The 17945-nt window shown below is 37.7% G+C and overlaps 1 protein-coding gene across 3 annotated transcripts in view; it reads right to left on the bottom strand.

Annotated features, from left to right (window-relative positions):
- The window catches only part of PCDH7 (protocadherin 7), a 412759-nt gene that overhangs the window by 393022 nt on the left and 1792 nt on the right, over positions 1-17945 (bottom strand). For 2 of the 3 annotated variants that reach the window (XM_029947699.1, XM_029947692.1), the window contains exon 2: positions 15412-17945. This exon is cut by the window's right edge and continues 31 nt beyond it. In XM_029947699.1, the coding sequence (XP_029803559.1) occupies positions 15412-17945 (2534 nt within the window). Of the gene's footprint in view, positions 1-7968; positions 9361-15411 lie in introns of those variants that run through there. The other variant, XM_029947704.1, reaches the window with a different exon arrangement.

A 17945-nucleotide genomic window follows, 5' to 3' on the forward strand; every position in this document is an offset into this window, starting at 1 on the left:
ACTCAGATCATAAGATACAGAGTTATTATATGCCTGAACCCAGAGGTATATTACAAAGATACATATTCAGGGGTATCTATTCAGTTGAATAAATGACCTATAATAAAAAGTATCATAACACATTAAGAAAACTCTGTCTTTGCAAACATGAGTAAATCATTATTTTCATAAAGAATGCATCTCAAATGGGCTTTGGTTGGGCTTATTTGCATTTTACAGGAATGAAAACATGTCTCATAAATAAATAGAATAACAACATGTTTTAAGAGGAAAATGATGACATGATATAAGTCATATTGTAATTGAATGCTTAATGATGAGCAACTCTTAGGAAAACCAGAATAAATTACAAAACATATTTCATAAGGAATTCATCTCTTCCCTGCTTTCTCTCAAATGTGAATGTTTAGAAAACAGAACACCCCCCCCAAAAAAAACCCCATATATTTTATTTCTGGTTAAAGGTTAATGTATATTTAAAATTTTTTCTAGGTAAAATTTTATTATCTATAAAAAGGCATTTCCCATCCTAAATAAAATGACAACTTGTAAAAATAATGAATTTATGTTTCCAGGCTATATTAATAAACATAACAGGCTATGTGAATAGTGAACAAAATAAAGAATACTAAGGTAAATAACAAAAAGGAAAACATATTTATGAAGTGTTAGCCAAAACAGAAGGTGGATAGAAGGAAGACGTGCCTATTAGTCCAAAATCTACCTTCCCATCTTTTGATTTTAACTTTGATTAAGGTCTAAGATGGTACTATTTAAAAAATTGATCTGAGGGACCTAATTTCAAGAACATAGTATAAAAGGTATTAAAATAGCAAGGTTGAAATCTCACTGAGGCCTGGAAGAGAAGTATGTGGGTCCAATGTCATTCTCCTAGAAGTAGTTGACTATAAACTTGACATGTTCTCTCGACTTCACATATACACAGTGGTTGGGAGTGTGGCCTCCGTGTAGCCAGACTGTCTGTATTTGACCCTCAGCTCAGCCACTTTACAAATTGTTGATCATGAGCAACTACTCAACCCTGCGGGGCATCACTTTCCACACCTACAAAATAAAGGTGATTCACTCTATTTCACAGGGTAATTGTGCCTGTTGAATGGGTCCAAACATGTGAAACATGTTGACCAGCACATAGGAAATGGCACGTAATGTAAGTTTAGTATTGTCATTTATGTATTATCCCACTGAAACTGCATCTCAATGGGGGAAGAATTTGTCTTCATTACTGTTGCTTCTCCAATGTCTAGAACAATGCTTTGCACATAATTACTTAACTGGCACACAATAATTACTTATTAAGCATTTGCTCTGAAATGTTAACTGTATCATCTCTGTGTATGAGCATGTGTGAATGCATAAACATATTAAACATAAATGTACATTTATTTACACAGAAAGTAGTTTCTTATTAAAGGTAAAAAATTAGAAAAAAATGCAAGAAGTTTTAGCAATAAAGTAAATTAAATGTTCCTGACCTAACATTATGTGCACTGGTTTGGAAAAAATAGCTATTACCATCCTTTGTTTTTAATGCCCTATAGAAATGCCATCTCTATCTAAAATTGATCCTTATGTTCAAAAGTTAAATACAACAAAAACCAGATTTAGATGCAATAAAAATTAAAAAAAAAACTTTCCATCATATCATAATTATTGCCATTTCCTTGAAAAAATGAACTGATTAATCTGCCATTTTTAATATAGGAGGTCAAATGTAAAATTAGCTCTAGAAGATTCAAAATGTAATGCTTTGAAAAAGTCTATTCAGCTGTTATGGTCCACTGCCTAGAATTCTGACCAAAGGGAGGAAAGGACTTCCTCTTCCTGACTTTGAGGAGTTTACCCTGTATTATCCTAACAAAATTACCACTTCCTACAACCCAGTGGGCAGATATAGTTCCCATGCTGCTCGTTTATATATTTCATCACATGAATTTTTGACTTGATTAGGAAAATAAAAAGGCACAATAAAAATATCCTCAGTGTGTCCATGGACTCATGTTATGAATCAGACCCTGTCGGATGCATACGTATCAATAGGTGTTAAAGAATCAGAGGGAACCTGTCTCAGTACGTGTTTGCCAGTTTCCATGTGCCGACAGAAATCCGACACACTGGAATTTTGTCAGACCAATTATGCCGCTGTGCGTGAAAATCCACTGAGACTGTCCTTAGAAAAGAGAGATTATTAAACCTACGTTATTATAGTTTCAACAGACTCCCTTGCCACTTAACTCCTACTGCTTTTCAGTTGGATCTTACCGCTGAAAATACACTAGAAATTTAAGACTAAATACTACTATCATCATTTAAAAAGACCTCCTACACTTGTGGGAAAATTCTTGGACTCTTTTATATAAATATTGATTTTACATTAATTAATATACCTACATGCATGTATCGGTTGGCAAAATTAAAATAACTAAGATGCGATTTAATATCACGAGTCCCTGCAAAGCTGAAAAATACAGAAAGTGCTCAATGATGTGCATAAAAAGCTAGAGGTAATAAGCTAAAAAAATGAATCTTAATTGTGCCCCCTCAAAATTCATATGCTGAAGCCCCAAACCCCAGGGTGACTGACTTAGAGTTATGGCCTTTATATGGACTTAATCATGGCTGAATGAAGTCGGAAGGTGAGGCCCTCATCTGATAGAACTGATGGCCTTAGAAAAAAGAGGAAGGGACAGAAAGGCCATCTGAGGACACAGTGAGCAGAGAGCTGCCTACAACCAGGAAGAGAGTCTTCATCAGGAACTGAATTTGCCAGCCCTTGATCTGGGAATTCTAGTGTTCAGACTGTGAGAATATAAATTTCTGTTATGCAATCCACCCATCTACTGTATTTTGCTATGGTAGCCCTAGCAAGCTGATCCTGACTCTGTCTTTCAAATCTGCCTAGCATCCATAGCAGGTATTGTGGACTAGAATCAAATGCATACCACAGCCTAATTATGTAAATATGTAAATTATAATCTATCAGAGATACTACGCTAATAAACATTCTCAAGTTTGGAGAGAGAAGTATGTTGGAGGGGAGTTGACCATAGGCAGCTAGTAGACCCTGTTGTGTATGGAAAGGAGTGGGGTCTAGGAGAGGTTCTGTTCTGTTTTTCCATAGTTATGTATGTCACATGGAGGTAATGAGAGGACCTGCCTCTTGAAACTATCAGAAATGAATAAATGATGTAATGTTGGATACCCCTTGGCAGAGTGATTGTCAAAGAAGAAAAGCGTGGGATGCCTGGGTGGCTCAGTCAGTTAAGCCTCGGACTTCTGCTCAGGTCATGATCTTGTGGTTTGTTGGTTCAAGCCCTGCATCTGGGTCTGTGCCGAATGCTCGAGCCTGGAGACTGCTGCAGAATCTGTTTCCCTCTCTCTCTGCTACTCCCTGGCTCATGCTCTGTCTCTTTCTCAAAGTAAACATTAAACAATTTTAAAAAAATAGACTAAGACCTCAGTAACTGATAGCTCTTCATGTTAGAGACTGGTCATGATGTATGAGACAAAAATTCCCAGGAAAGCTTGCATGGACGAAGAAGTAACTGTTAAAAAGTGGTGTAATGTTTTTTAAAGGGTCAAAATGGATAATATCCAAGTGTTACAAGACTTTGCTAAACTATTTGCTTTACCGCAGTAAGCTATTTCTTCTCCTCCTTCACCATCAAGACATCAACAGGCACTGAAAGTCGTTCTGATAATTTCCAGGGCCTATTGGCATATGGAGAGGCACACCCACTTCCTGCACGTTGATCAGGGATCAGCGTAGCTTTGAAGAAATCCGTCAGGATAAGAGAATATCAGATGCTTCCGATAAGCAGTAGGACAAATTAAAACAAACAAAAAAAATCCCAAAAAACCAAACCAAACAACCTTTTAACAAAATGGACAGTGAAAACATTCCAAAAGTGTATATGTACCTTAAGAAGGCTTGAAGAGATGCACGAATGATTAGAAATATTATCTTGAATTGTGGTAATCCTTTACAAAGCTCCAAATGTTTTATGTGACACCCCATAAACCCTGTCGTGTAATCAGAGCAGGGGTTGTTTGTAAAATGACAAAGGACAGTTTCAATAGGCTTTCGGACTTGAAAGGACTTACACAAGGTCACACTGGCCAGTCAGTGGCAGAACCAGGACAAGGAGACAGATGTTCAGATTGCCTACCCAGCTAATTTTCTATTTTGCCAGAGACCTATGAGGAGTGAACTACCAAATAGAAGTTAGAAATTTCAGGGACTCTAACCCGGAACTATTGTAGTCTGACCTTCCATCTGCAATCTGAACTGTTAAGGGGGAAGTGCTAAAAATTCAGGCTTCAGGGCTCTAATACAGACTTGCTAAAATTCAGTTTCTGAGAATTGAATGAAATTAGGACAAGAATCAACTACATGGCACTAATATGGACTAATATGGCCACTATTTTTATGACAATAGTCTGGTAATAATATTAAAGAGAAGGTGAGTAGGTTGTTATGCAGTGGTTATGGCTTGTTTGACTTTTTCCCTTTTATTTCTTTGTTCTATCTTTCTCTCAAGAATATGGGAGCAGAAAATGAATAGAAGCAGAACAGCTGAACATAATACTCTAGACTGAAAACCAAAACCAAAAGCAAACCAAACCCGTAGGTCTAAATGGGAGGAGGTTTACTGCTCCTTAATGTTCATCTTGCAATCCTATTAAGCCAAGATGTTTAGCACCAATCTTACCAGGGCCCTGGGCCAAATTTCATGGCCACAAACCTTTGTCCTTATCAAGCCTGGAAGTCCTGTTTTGATAGAGTCTACTTACTTCCCAGATTCCTAACTGGCACTGGAGACACTTGGTGCCTTAGCACAGTTCTTCTGGTCTTCAAAGCTGCTCATCCTCCTTCCTCAAGGCCCTGAGCAGAACCCCCCTCTCCTCAGGACTGTTGATCTTTGTGAGGTGCTGACTCCCTTAAAGTTATCTGCATAAAGCAATTTAAGCCAGGACGTGCCAAAGGAGAAACCCAACCCCTTCATAGATTATTTGCAATTTCAAAGAGTGCTCTTCCAATAAGAGCTCCTAAGGAGTATTTTTTTTTTTTGAGTAGCGCTGACATATGATGTTATGTTAGTTTCACGCGTACAACATAGTGATTCCATTCTAAGGAGTGCTTTCGAGTTGCAAGGCATTTCTAAGCAACCAGCTCGCTGCCCATCACTCCCAAGAGCATATTCCCTCTTCCAGACCTCTTTCCTAAGTAAACTAAGTGCATGATTCTCTTTACAGAATGCTAGGCTCTCACCTTTAAAAATGACTGCTCACCATGGGCTTTCAAAATAAAGATGGAAATGTATTCTTTATCAGTGAGCACGGGTTGGTACAATGAATGGATAATATTTGCTAGAACATATAAACTGAGGAATACAGACTCTTGTGTCTATGTTTGGGCATATAGGTATCCATTTTTTCCACAAGGAAAGACAGAAGGATAAAGATGAGAATTCGTATAAGGTAAGAATAAGGATCTCGAGAAAAATACCAAAAACCAGCATTTTTGCCTGCTTCCTCATACCTCTTCAAAATACCCAAGAGCTCTCTTGGGCGGCCAGTGCCTCCCTTACTTGCCTTGCCTATCTATAGTTTAGTTTTCATCTTTTTTTAAGGGTTTGGTGTTGACACCGCCACCAAGAAGGAAGGAGACGACAGGAGATTATTGCCCATTTGCTACTAAAATGAGAGTCACACCCACACAGAGGAAGGCAGGGACTCTAGCCAACACGGCAGGTAGCCTTTTATCATGGAGAAATCCACCCAGCAGGAAAAGAAAGTAACAATTAGGACACTTACAGTCTGATATAAAAGTGAACCTGCCATTGCCCAGTGATTCAATATGAAGGGATCTTCAGGTTATCTAGCAACAAAGCCCAGGCCCTTTGATTTTTGTTGTTCATCAAATATTATGAACGTCTCCTACGTGCTCAGCACTCTACTCTGCATGGGGAAAACCATGATGGATGAGACAGACGTAGCCGCAGCTCCTCTGAGTTTCACATATCTACCTGGCCTATGGATAGTAGTTTTGTGCTGTCCTCTTTGTGAAGAGACTTGTTCTAGCCATTGTTTTAATTACACCCCAAAGCCTCCCACTGTGCATTAAAGATATAACAAATCAATACAATCTCTATAAAATGAATGGGAACAAAAAAATCACACACATTCAAAACACTTGTTCTGCAAATAATTGAAAATTACTCCCAGAGACAGATTTCAAATTGCGAAATTACTTCGTAAGGGTCTTGAGTTTTTTTTAGCGTTTTTTTAGAGATAGCCTCAAAAACATAAGGTTACAGTGACTCACTCAATTCTTAAGGTGTGCTTTTTTTTTCTTTTTAAAAGCACGTATGGGGTTGTTTACGAATCCAGGTAATTAATTAGATCTCTATACCCACAGCCTTTTTGTTAGTTTGTTCTTGTTTTGTTTTCAGTAGTATTAATTGTAGTTTGTGACTACAAAAAGTTTGAAAACCTGGGTCATGTTCTAAGATTTTTTTGGTGATTTTACCCAGATAAGTCAGAAAATAGATTATATTTCAAAGCACAAATTTCACAAATTCTCCAAATGCTTTCAGTACACTTGAATTCTGACCTGGTATTTCTTCAAAGACTTTATAAAGTTCTTAAGCTAGTTCCATCAGAGTCATGAATAAGTTGTTCATTATTTCAGTTCCTCACCTCAGATATAATATTGGTGCTTTTCCTCACAGACTTCTCTGAGGAGCAAATGAGCAAACATGCATTCAACATTCTGAAACTTAAGGGGCATGATGCAAATATAATCTATCCTTTTCTGTTCCATAATCTTTTTTTTAATATATTAGTTCCATGAGGACAAAGACTCTCTTATTATTTTTTTGCATTCCCAGTACCATTGCTGATATTGGATGTATTAAAGGTATTAAATCAGGCTCCATCATTCTCCTATTCCTCTTTAAATTTTGTGATGGAGAATCAATTATTATCTTGCCATTTAAAACAAAATGTCCAATGTTAAAATTTATAGGGTAATGGGTAGTTTGTTCTGAATCTATCTCCCTTCTGTCCACAGGCATCTCCCTAAATGATAAATTTCAGTAATCACATAGGAGACAGGCCAAGAGACCTGAGGTGGATGGCAAATGGGACAAGGAGGGTGGAGAAGAGGAGAAGTCTGTGAGAAATAGGAACAGATTGGTGACCTGTTCAAAGATTCACACACACACACACACACACACACACACACACACACACACGGGAATGATAATAGACTTCTCAAAAGCTTTTTGCTGTTGATAATTGCTGTTGTCATAGTATGCTGTTGATCATTCTGATTCAGCTGAATAGTACGTTAAAATGTTTGGAAGTATAATTTTTTGTTGTGATTATTATGTTTTTCCAATAATAGCCATAGTCTCCCACCCAAAACAAACTACAGTGGTGGCTCTGAACCCTTTTCAACTGCTTACACAATAAAACATTTTTCCCATGGCAACCAAGACCAAAAAGACGCACAGCATCACCGAAAAAGGACTCCACACAACAATATTTGCTCTTGCTACATGAGTGACATACTTGGAATGGTTCTATTTCATTTTATATATTTCCAATTGTGGTAGAGATGCACTAAATGGACTCATGCCTCAGTAATGTATTCCAACCCAAGTTTTCAAAATGCCGCCTTAGAATGCTCTTCTTTGTGAAAGTATTTATGTATATCCCCTTTATGTGGCTGTAATTAGATTATGCCCAATTTCTGGGCATTTTTTTTTTGTCTATTATTTGTTTCTGAATAGATATAATTTGTTACAGGACTCACATTTTAAGGATATCTAAGGAAGTTAAATTTAATGAGGGAACATGACATTTTCAAAAAGCAGAAAATAGTAGGGGTCTTTCACCAGCCTCTTATGCTGGTCCTTGTGAGCAAAACAAATTGAGAAGTTGAGGATAATCAGGTTTTATTCAGGAATTTCACTACAGTGTCACTAATATTCTGAAAATGTTATTTTTGCAAAATTAAGTAAGCAGCTAACAGAATAAAAAGACTGAAATGTACACATTAGAGATTTTCATGGGTTAAAGTACATTTCCTACCACTCTACATTTTCGTATTCTTCCAACATTCATTTGTGTTTATTAAAAGCCCTTCATATTGAAAATAATTCACCAAAAATATCCCAAGAATCTGGCATTCTTAGTCTTTCAAAACTTGGGAAACAATTAGTAGGGCAAATACTGTGGTAAATATATTATAAAATTATGAAACTTCACACTTGAATACTTATTTTTAGGCACATATACACATACAACAGAAACATAAATATATAACCATGAAGAATTAGAGGGGCCACCCAGAGGGTTCCCCACTTGTCGAGAATATTACTTACACAACTGAAGGACAGTCTTTCATTCTCTCTCTCTCTCTGGCTAACAATATCTAAGTCTTGCATTCTCAGAAGCAGCCTGGATTTATGTTATCTGACATCAAATAGGATAGCCTTCAGATAAATGTACCACAAAACTAGGAAGCCACAAATTCCTTCTGAATGTGACTACAGTGATTTCAGTAAATCTAATGGAAAGATTCCAAATTTTCTTAAGGAATATAACAACCAGGAAAACATTTAAAATTCTATAGATAATACAGATTCTTTGGTCACTATTCCAAGATTAAGGAAGAGCCAATTTATTGGCAGTAACTGCTTAATACAAAATTAGCCTCTCACATTTATTTTATAAACTAATAGTTTTTATAAATATTGCTCAAAGTCCTTGCTTACAGGTGTGTAGACATTATCTTTTACTCTAACACAACTACTTCACCGGCCTGGAAAAGGCTGCAATTCCATAACCCTTTAAAAATACTGATCGACTTAGGATTTTTCCAAAAGTCAGTATTTCATGTTTTATAGACAAAGACTAAGTTGACTTACTTTTCCTTGGTTCACACAAAAGCTAGAATCTTAAAATTGTTGAAATGTGCCTTGGGATTTTTTTTTAAAGCCTTCCCTTTTCATTTCTGCTAATCACCTCTTTGAGAATGGAATTCTCGGTGACTCGGATGTCCATTTGTAGCACTTTTCTTTATTAATACTCTTTCTTTCATAAGTTGATTTATTTCAATACTATTTTTCCTTAAATGAGGTGGGGGGAGGAAACTTGAAAATCAAATGCACAGCAAGTGAAACAAGCAGTGATTGGCTGACACCCCACGGCCAAGGGCAGGCTCCAGCAGGTTTCGGAGTAGCAAGGTCATCAGAGTATGGTGCATAATGGAGCATCATATTAGAGTGGAATTCAGCCAAACACAGTAATGTATGGATGTAGACGCATCTGAAAGAAGGAAAATAAAGATTTATGCAGGTAAAAAAAAAAAAAGTATGATGAAGGATTTTCCCCCAATATCTTATACCCAATCAGAATGCTGTGGCTGAGTTTTCGGTAGAGAGAATTTTTATTTACAAATTATGTGGTTGTAAATAATCAATATGCTCAGGGGAGAAAAAGTTAGCTTGTCAGATGAATCCTACTCGGAAGGTTTAATAGTGTTTTTGTTTGTACACAGCATTAGAGTTCAATACAAACATCACTGCATTCCTGAAAATAAACCTTTATTCCGCCTTTAAAACATTAATTCACCAGACGTGATAATTAAGATTAGTTTTAGTGGTTTCAGCTCAATTCTTCTTGGAATGTGATTTCTCCCACAACACTAATGCTAAATAAAGCACTGTGTAATGTTCCGAAACAGGGTTCCTGTTTCAGAAAAGATTCTAAGGGCTTTTAAAATAAATAAGAGAGAAAAGTAAAGCTGACTCAAGATCTATATGAACAGCTCTTACTATTTCTATACAGTCATGGTAAATAAATGGATGGGGAATCTTGCGATAGCTAGAAACTGGTTATATATCACTTAAACATAAAGGTCTAAACAATTATTATACTAAGTTTCCAATATAACCTTCACCACTATCTTCTCCCAGGAAAAGAAATGACCATTGGTGGCTAAGGTAAAGCAAGGGTTGTGTTACACTATATTTAGTATTAAAACTAGTTCAAATTTTACTTTTAATTTGATAAACTCAATCAGCATTTTATCACTATGTAAATTTCAAATATGATATGCTAGATTGGTTAATTGCCTAACAAAGGAGGAAATCCAACTGAAAATTTTAAAAATGTCACATTGCTTGAAAAACTTGCTAGAAAATCAGTTTAGAGGAAAAATTAGTTGACAAATGTGTGTTAAGGTCAATATGAAGGTTGTTACCTGCAAAGCTGGCAAAATGCAAAGGGGCATAGAAGCCAAAAAGGATCATCAATATAAATGAAAATGGCAAAAGATTATCTCCATTAGAATGTATATAAGCTTGCATACACAATGTATAGAGAGCTTGTATTAATTTCCGTAAAAATTATGTTTTTATCGAGATGTATTAATACCACCTGTTGTGAGGCTTCTGCTGAAATTAAAAATTCTGTCAATCAACCTGTTGAATATATGTTCTAAACAATGTTAAGTTACTTCAATGTATGTCATCAATTGCTATTTTACAGTGAGGAAAAGAGCCATTAATGTCTCTTGAAAATCTAGATTTGACTTATACTTTCCCCGATAATTTACACATAAAAACTAGAGCCTAAAGCAGAATTATATTCTACTGTAAACAAAAGTCAGTTTTCATAGCTCAATGTGAAGTTATACATAGATAGGTGAATCTCATCAGATTTCTGTTGTTATTGAAATATATACAGAGGAAGGTATGTAAATTCAATTTTATTCCGGGGTAGTATGATAAAAAACAAAGACACTGGTGTCTGCATTCCCTTGCTTGTATCCACACTCTATCCTTGATAATCTTGTGACCTCAATCAAATTCCTCTCTTTTAAAGGCCTCAACTTCTTAAGTTGCATTGCATCGCTCAAGGTACCAGCAGGAAACAGAATTCTCATCCCAAAGGTACAGATAAAGGCCTAATATAAAATGAAGGTACTGGTTGGGTTGATATCTTTTAATTTTAAAATGTGACGACTCTACTGATTTTAGATACAGATACTAAATGGTTGATTATGATATATTTTATTTCAATTCTGAATGTTTTTAAAGTTCAGATATGCTCTATATGTTAATCTATGAATATCACAATGAAATAAAAGTCTAATGGTACCATAGTTGGTTTATGTGAATATACTGCATGTGTTTGTGTGATGGAGAGAAAGTGTGTACACTTTTTCACATATAAGATACATAATTACTCAAAGATAGAAAAAGATAACAAGAAAGGATGATTTTGCTGTATTTATCCAGCTGCATGATTGACTTCAATCCTATAAACTGACTCTGTGGCCTTGTGTCTAAGTTATTAGTCGACTTGGGGTAACTTTGAGATAAGTTTCAAATTGTCATACCTGGACTTCCATAGGAATGTACATATTCAATACAGATCAAATCAGTAGGTGACCTTTTCCTTATTCAGAGACATCCAAAGGCCTAAGGTACTGTAGCTTTAGTAGATACCTCCTGACTAAAACCAGAACCTAACTTTCATCAGTTATTAGCCTCCTGTCTATTCTATCAGGCCAAATGTAACAGAAATTCCTCCATATGCAGATTCATTGTACCTCTTGAAAGTGTTTTTGGTGATAGATGCATCATATTGTAGAAATATGCTTATCAAACTGAAACTAGAAGCTGTGGTTGACATCACTCTGCAGATGCAATGCTACTATAGTAATTTGCTTCCAGACTGGAAGTAATTTAAAAAATAATTTCTGCCATATGTTTTACTAAGTATACAATGTATATATTGAACACAATTTGATCAATTAAAGGGAACATTATTTTGAAACATTCAGCAACTCCTTAAGCAAGGTAAACTATCATTGGACTTAGTATGAAATTTCTTGAGTATTTCTGAAGCAGCTACAAATGGATTTTTAAATTAATGTTTATTCAAGCTGCATTGTCTCTACTCTTGCCAAAAATAAAGTACTTTATTTTCCATTTACTAAATACAGTAAAAATTTTACTTGCCAATGCATTATGTACTTAATAGCATGGCATGTATAAATCTAACAGGACTTCAAAATAGTTTAAAAGGTGGTCACTATACTTTTTTATTGCGTATAAATCTTTTGGAATTATATTATTCTTGAAGAGAATTGAAAAACATTTAACACACAGTAAAACTATGAAGATTTAAAAATAAATAGAAAAAGGAGAATGCCTCAGCCTTTATTTTACAAATCAAAAAACAAAAAAAACAGCACAATTATACTTCCAGGTCATAAAACTTGAACAACCACTAAAATAAGGTTTACCAAGCACAGGAAGAATGAAATGGAAAGGTAGATGCTTAATCTCGATAATGGTCTCAGTGATCCACATTCTGCTCAACTAGACACATTATTTAGTTGAGAGCAAAGGCTTCTGTTTGAACTGCAAAAGTCTGAACTATGAATACGTTGGCTACATCATCAGTTTTGCTAAGGTGTGAATTTCAGGAAAAAAAAAATGTATAGCTACACTGCAACACACATCTCCTAGATTCCTCCAAAGAGTAACTATAGAAGGTTGATTTGAAAGTTTCTAGACTCTGTGAAAACACACCAAAAAAGGGGGAGGGGAATTATTTACAAACTTTTATTTTCACAAAGCGGTTTAATTTATTGCAATATAACCATCAACAAGATTTAGGAGCAACCCTTGGAAATGTCTAATTCTCATGAGGATAAGAACACTGTAAACAGATATCACTTCCATTATATCACAAGTTAAGAACTATGATAAGGCAATTCAGGAAATTTATAAATAAAATAAAGCCTTTGTGTCAGATGAAATCTCAGATTTTTAATTAATCCCTACCATAAGGAATTAAAAGACAGCATCCCTCAGGGTTTTTCTTAGATAGATTCAGTATCAATGGGGAAAATTATAAGAAAACCTTATGCTCTTTATTTTATTTTATATTACATCACATTTAATCACAGAAAATACAATTTGGCAGATATATAAAAATAAAAGGTAATATCTTTTGAAATAAAAATATAAAATCATCTACTATGGTACAAAAATCAGAACAAAAAAGATCTTGTTTATTATGTCAGATTATCTTAACAGAATGTCACTTGGTAAATGGATCCCTTGTCCCCTGACAGCAATATTGAAGAGATGAAGAGTATCAATTACTATTACTAATTACATTAAGTGGAATGTGTTTCATCCTCCTTTATTTCATTTTAAAACAGTTATTTATTGCGGTTAAAACTTTACACATCGTTTGAATACCTAACGACATATAAGTTTTCCAGTCACTTCTGGCAAACTGCATGATTGATACCAATGGTTTTGTAGGCTTTCTATTTTGGTATATGGATTTTTTTTTTTTTGGTCTGTTAAGAGCCGAGCACCATACATTAGTTTATTTATAAGCATATCACTTTGCCTTTTAAACAGGATGCCACAACAGTCTTGATATTGGCTCTCTTAAATATTCAAGAATCCAGAGCCAACCTCATTTGATGAGCCAAATAATGCTTAAGTGACAGCACAGAACATATGAGGTGGCTGTATAAAATATCTATAAATCTGCCAGTTGATATGTCCGCTCCAAAGTTTAAGATTACACAATTTAGAATGCAAATGCCATTCAGCCAAAGGATAAAAAGTCCTATTAGGATGACAGTGAAGAAGTAAACATTCTGCAGAAAGAGCTCTCCACACATTTCTGCACAAGTTATCATTTTCCAAGGAAATTTCTATAGATCTACATGTATTTGTGGGCATTTTATGAGTCATCTTTGTACTATTATTTTAACTAGAGTTGTCTGATAAAAGTACCAAAACAAAACAAAAATCTCCTTCTAACACCAGGTTAAGCAATAACACAACAGATATAAACTCTCTACTTATCAAATTTCAGGTTAAAATTAATAAATTACTCAGTCACATGTGCATCATGTATTTTCAAAAGCAATTTAAGGTAATGTAGTTCAAACCTGTATTTTTGTGGATTGCTTTGCTTATTGGATACAAAAGCACGTTAAGTCTGTTTCTCTTTATCCAAAGAGTTACAGTAAAGTACTAGAAGTACTAGGAAAATAATTTTTTAAGATGGTGAAAGCAATAGGAATTAATATCTCTTTTCTATAATATCTTTAATGAGTCCATCAATAACACCTTTAATGAGGCTATAAAACAACTTCTTTTGTCTTCTTTCTTCTCAGACTGCACATTCCAAATGCAAAGCATATTTAATAGAGAAACTATTATTCGATATTATTTGACAGTCATAAATGTGTTTTTTGAAGTGAGTTCTGATGATAAGAAATATTGGATATTTTATTAGTGGGGTTGCTACAGCATTAGACACAGCAGTTTCCAAAATGTCTTACTTGCTGAGTGTCAGACCTCGGTAGGTGTAAAAAGTAAACTTTGTGAATGTTACATGTATCACATAAGCAAAACTTTCAAAAATAGATTTTCTCTTTTCTGAAGTTCACCTCAAAATGTGTTTTTAAGGACTGTTTCCACATTTCACTGGGAAACACCTGTATTTTATACAACCTTGATTAAGTCTCAGATATCAGAATGCATACCAACATTTTCTTGCACACAGTGCATCAAACATGAACATTTCTGTTGCTTGGCTTAAATAAAAAGTGGGTCATGCATTTTTACTTTTTGCTTGTAAACTCTTAATACAAAACATGAAAAATGCTAATGCTAATTGCATATCCTCACAGAAGTCTAATTGCTGCAGATATTAAACTATTAAAAAGGCAGTGTTGTGTGACATTTGTGTATTATTAATTATTTTTAAACCAACATTTTGGTCAAAGTAACCAATTTTTAACTATCTCAGACTTAGTACTATATTTGCATAAATGCCTCCCTTACCTGCAAAATCCTGTGTAATACATAGCACAGCTAAAACTTTTATGGTGTCCAATTTGCATGGGCACCAGTAGTAACTTTAGAAATTTTCTCTCTGGGTGTAATTATCCACTTCATAGCCACAAAACAACGTAATTTCAGGTTAAAGTCAACCGTCCAAACAACATATACCTATTTATCCTGAAAACAGAAAATGTAGGATTAACTGAAGCTGTCAAGTACAAAGACGTGTGCAAAACACTGCCTACTTTGAATATGTTCTTTAGCAACTTAGTAAACACTGGCTCCGTAACTTGCTAAATACAGTGGTGCACCTTGAACAGAGGGCCTGTACTCAATTAATGATATAAAAATCAACATTCAATTCCTGTTATCGAATTTTCAAATAATAGTTTCAAAAGAGAGAAAACAAAACTTTACAGAAGATGCTCTCTCAGAGTTATTCGCCTTTTCTGGTATATCTAAATATACTTGGAATACATCTTACCTGTTTGCTGTACTTGTTATTGGTTTGACAGCTGTATTCAGAGCAGTGATCTGATCCAATTGAAATGTTGTCTCCTGCTCCCACAAATGTGTTGGCTGGTGGTAGATCTTGTACGGCCTGGTGTTTTTTTCCTGCAGTTGGTGACTGGGGGTGAAGCTGGACAGTAGGCAACGGGGAACTAGATTTGTAATGCCTGGCCAGGTCAGGACTTCCAGGCCCACCATTAACGGATCTGTATCGGCCCATGTTTGGGCTGTCTGACAGCTTCTCGTTGACACTGTCATACCTCTGTCCATTTGGTTTAGAAGCTTCTACAGTGACAATGCTGCTGTAGAGAGGCTGCTTCGATTTTTTGTTTTTCTTGTCTTTTTTAGGCTTTTTAGATTTGTCATGCTGCTGGGGTGTAAAAAAGTCTTCGTGATCTTTTTTGCCAGCTTCATAGCCATTTTTGTTTTTGGACCGGCAGTACCTTGCCATCACTACAATTAAGATGATTAGAATCACTGTCATAATCCCAGCAACCACCCCGATGACAATACTGAGTCGCTGTTTGCTAATCTCATAACTTGGGTCACCAGCTATATCCTGGGTGAGTGGGGTGTGCAAACTTCTGGCTATCTGTGAGTCGATCACAGTCGCATTAGAAACACTTTCATTGACAAACACATGCACCAGAGTCGTGGTGGACTGGGAAGGCTGTCCACTGTCATTCACTTGCACCACCAACCTGTGCAAACCATAGTGCTTTTGGGTGAGTTTTCCCACTAAGGAAACCACACCGCTGGTGGAGTCAATTTCAAACAGCTTGAAGGGATTCCCTCCCACAATGCTGTAGTTAAGGTCTGCATTGATGCCATCATCACTGTCTGTTGCCAACACTGTAGCTACTACTGTCCTGACATTACTTGAAGGTGGCAGTAAAGTGTAGGAAATGTTTCTGGGAAGGGTAACTGTAGGAGCATTGTCATTCTCATCCATCACAAAGAGAGAGACTGTGGCTGTGGCTGATCTTGGAGGGTCTCCCCCATCCACAGCCTTGACTCTGAACGTGTATGTGGTCTGATGTTCCCGGTCAAAGGACACTGTGGAATAAATGGTCCCCGTGTCATTTTCAATGGAAAAAATGTTGCTGTTTTCCTCTATGTAGAGGCTCATCTCTGCATTGCGTCCCTTGTCAGCATCCATCACCGTGACCATCCCCACAGGGCTGTTGGGCTGCAAGTTTTCTTTCACATAAAATGTAAAGACGTCCTGCATAAACTTAGGGTCATTGTCATTCTTATCAGCCACCTGCACAATCACCGTTGTGCTGCCCTGTAACACTGGGATGCCTTTGTCTTTGGCGTTAACTTTAAACTCATACCTGTCAGTCTGCTCACGGTCCAGTACCGTATTGACGAGGATGTCCCCAGAATCAGGATCGATGGCAAAGATGCCCATCACAGAGGAATCCAGTGAGTAGGCGATCTCTGCATTTTTCCCGCTGTCCGCGTCTGTCGCCAGCACGGTGGCCACCCTCTCTCCAGGGATGTTGTTCTCAGGAAAGTAAACCTCCACTACCGACTGGCCAAAGACAGGCGGGTTGTCATTAGTGTCTCCTACCTTGACAACCAGGGAGTTGTTGCTGGAGAGGCTGGGGCTGCCCGAGTCCACAGCCACTATGACCACGTTGAACTCCCGGGTGGTCTCATAGTCCAAAGGGGCCGACGTGTGCAGAAAGTACTTTTTCTTGTTCTGGTCGCCCTCCGTGTCACTGGCCGGCTTGAGCTGGAAGGGCACGTCGCCCACCACGGTGCAGGTGACCACTCCGTTCTCGCCTTGGTCTCGGTCAGACACCTGCACCAGAGCAATGGGGGTGTCGACCAGAACATCCTCCGCCACGTTGGCCACCCCATCCTTGAGTGGGATACGCCCAATCTTGCGGATTTCAATGGACGGCACATTGTCGTTCTCGTCCTTGATGTTGAGGACCACCGTGGCCTTGTCGGTCTTGGGGGGCTGCCCACGGTCCCGGGCCATGACCGTGAAGCGCAGCTGGTTCACCTCCTCGCGGTCGATGCGGTGCAGGACACTGAGCCAGCCGGACGTCTCGTCGAGGCGCAGCAGCCGCCGCACGGACTCGGTGGCGGCTCCGAACACATACTCGATCTGCCCGTTGACCCCCACGTCCAGGTCGGCGGCACGCAACTGCAGGATGGGAGTCCCCGGGGCGCTGTTCTCGGCGAGGTCAGCCTCGTACACGCTCTTCTCGAAGCGGGGGCTGTTGTCGTTCACGTCGGTGATGAGCACCCGCAAGATGGCCTGCGAGGAGCGCGGCGGGTCGCCACCGTCGCGCACCCGCAGGGTCAGCTCGTAGGAGTCGCGTTGTTCCCGGTCCAGCGCCCCCTTCACGATCAGCTGTGGCTGCTTCTCGCCATCCGGGGTGTCGGCCACCTGCAGTTCGAACACGCTGCTGCGGCCGCCGGGGTTGGTCCCGCCGCCGCCCTCCGGCGCGTCCGACCGCCTCTTGGAGCCGCCTGGGCCGCCGCCGCCGC

Source organism: Suricata suricatta, chromosome 1, assembly GCF_006229205.1.
Source record: "Suricata suricatta isolate VVHF042 chromosome 1, meerkat_22Aug2017_6uvM2_HiC, whole genome shotgun sequence".
Lineage (NCBI taxonomy): Eukaryota > Metazoa > Chordata > Mammalia > Carnivora > Herpestidae > Suricata > Suricata suricatta.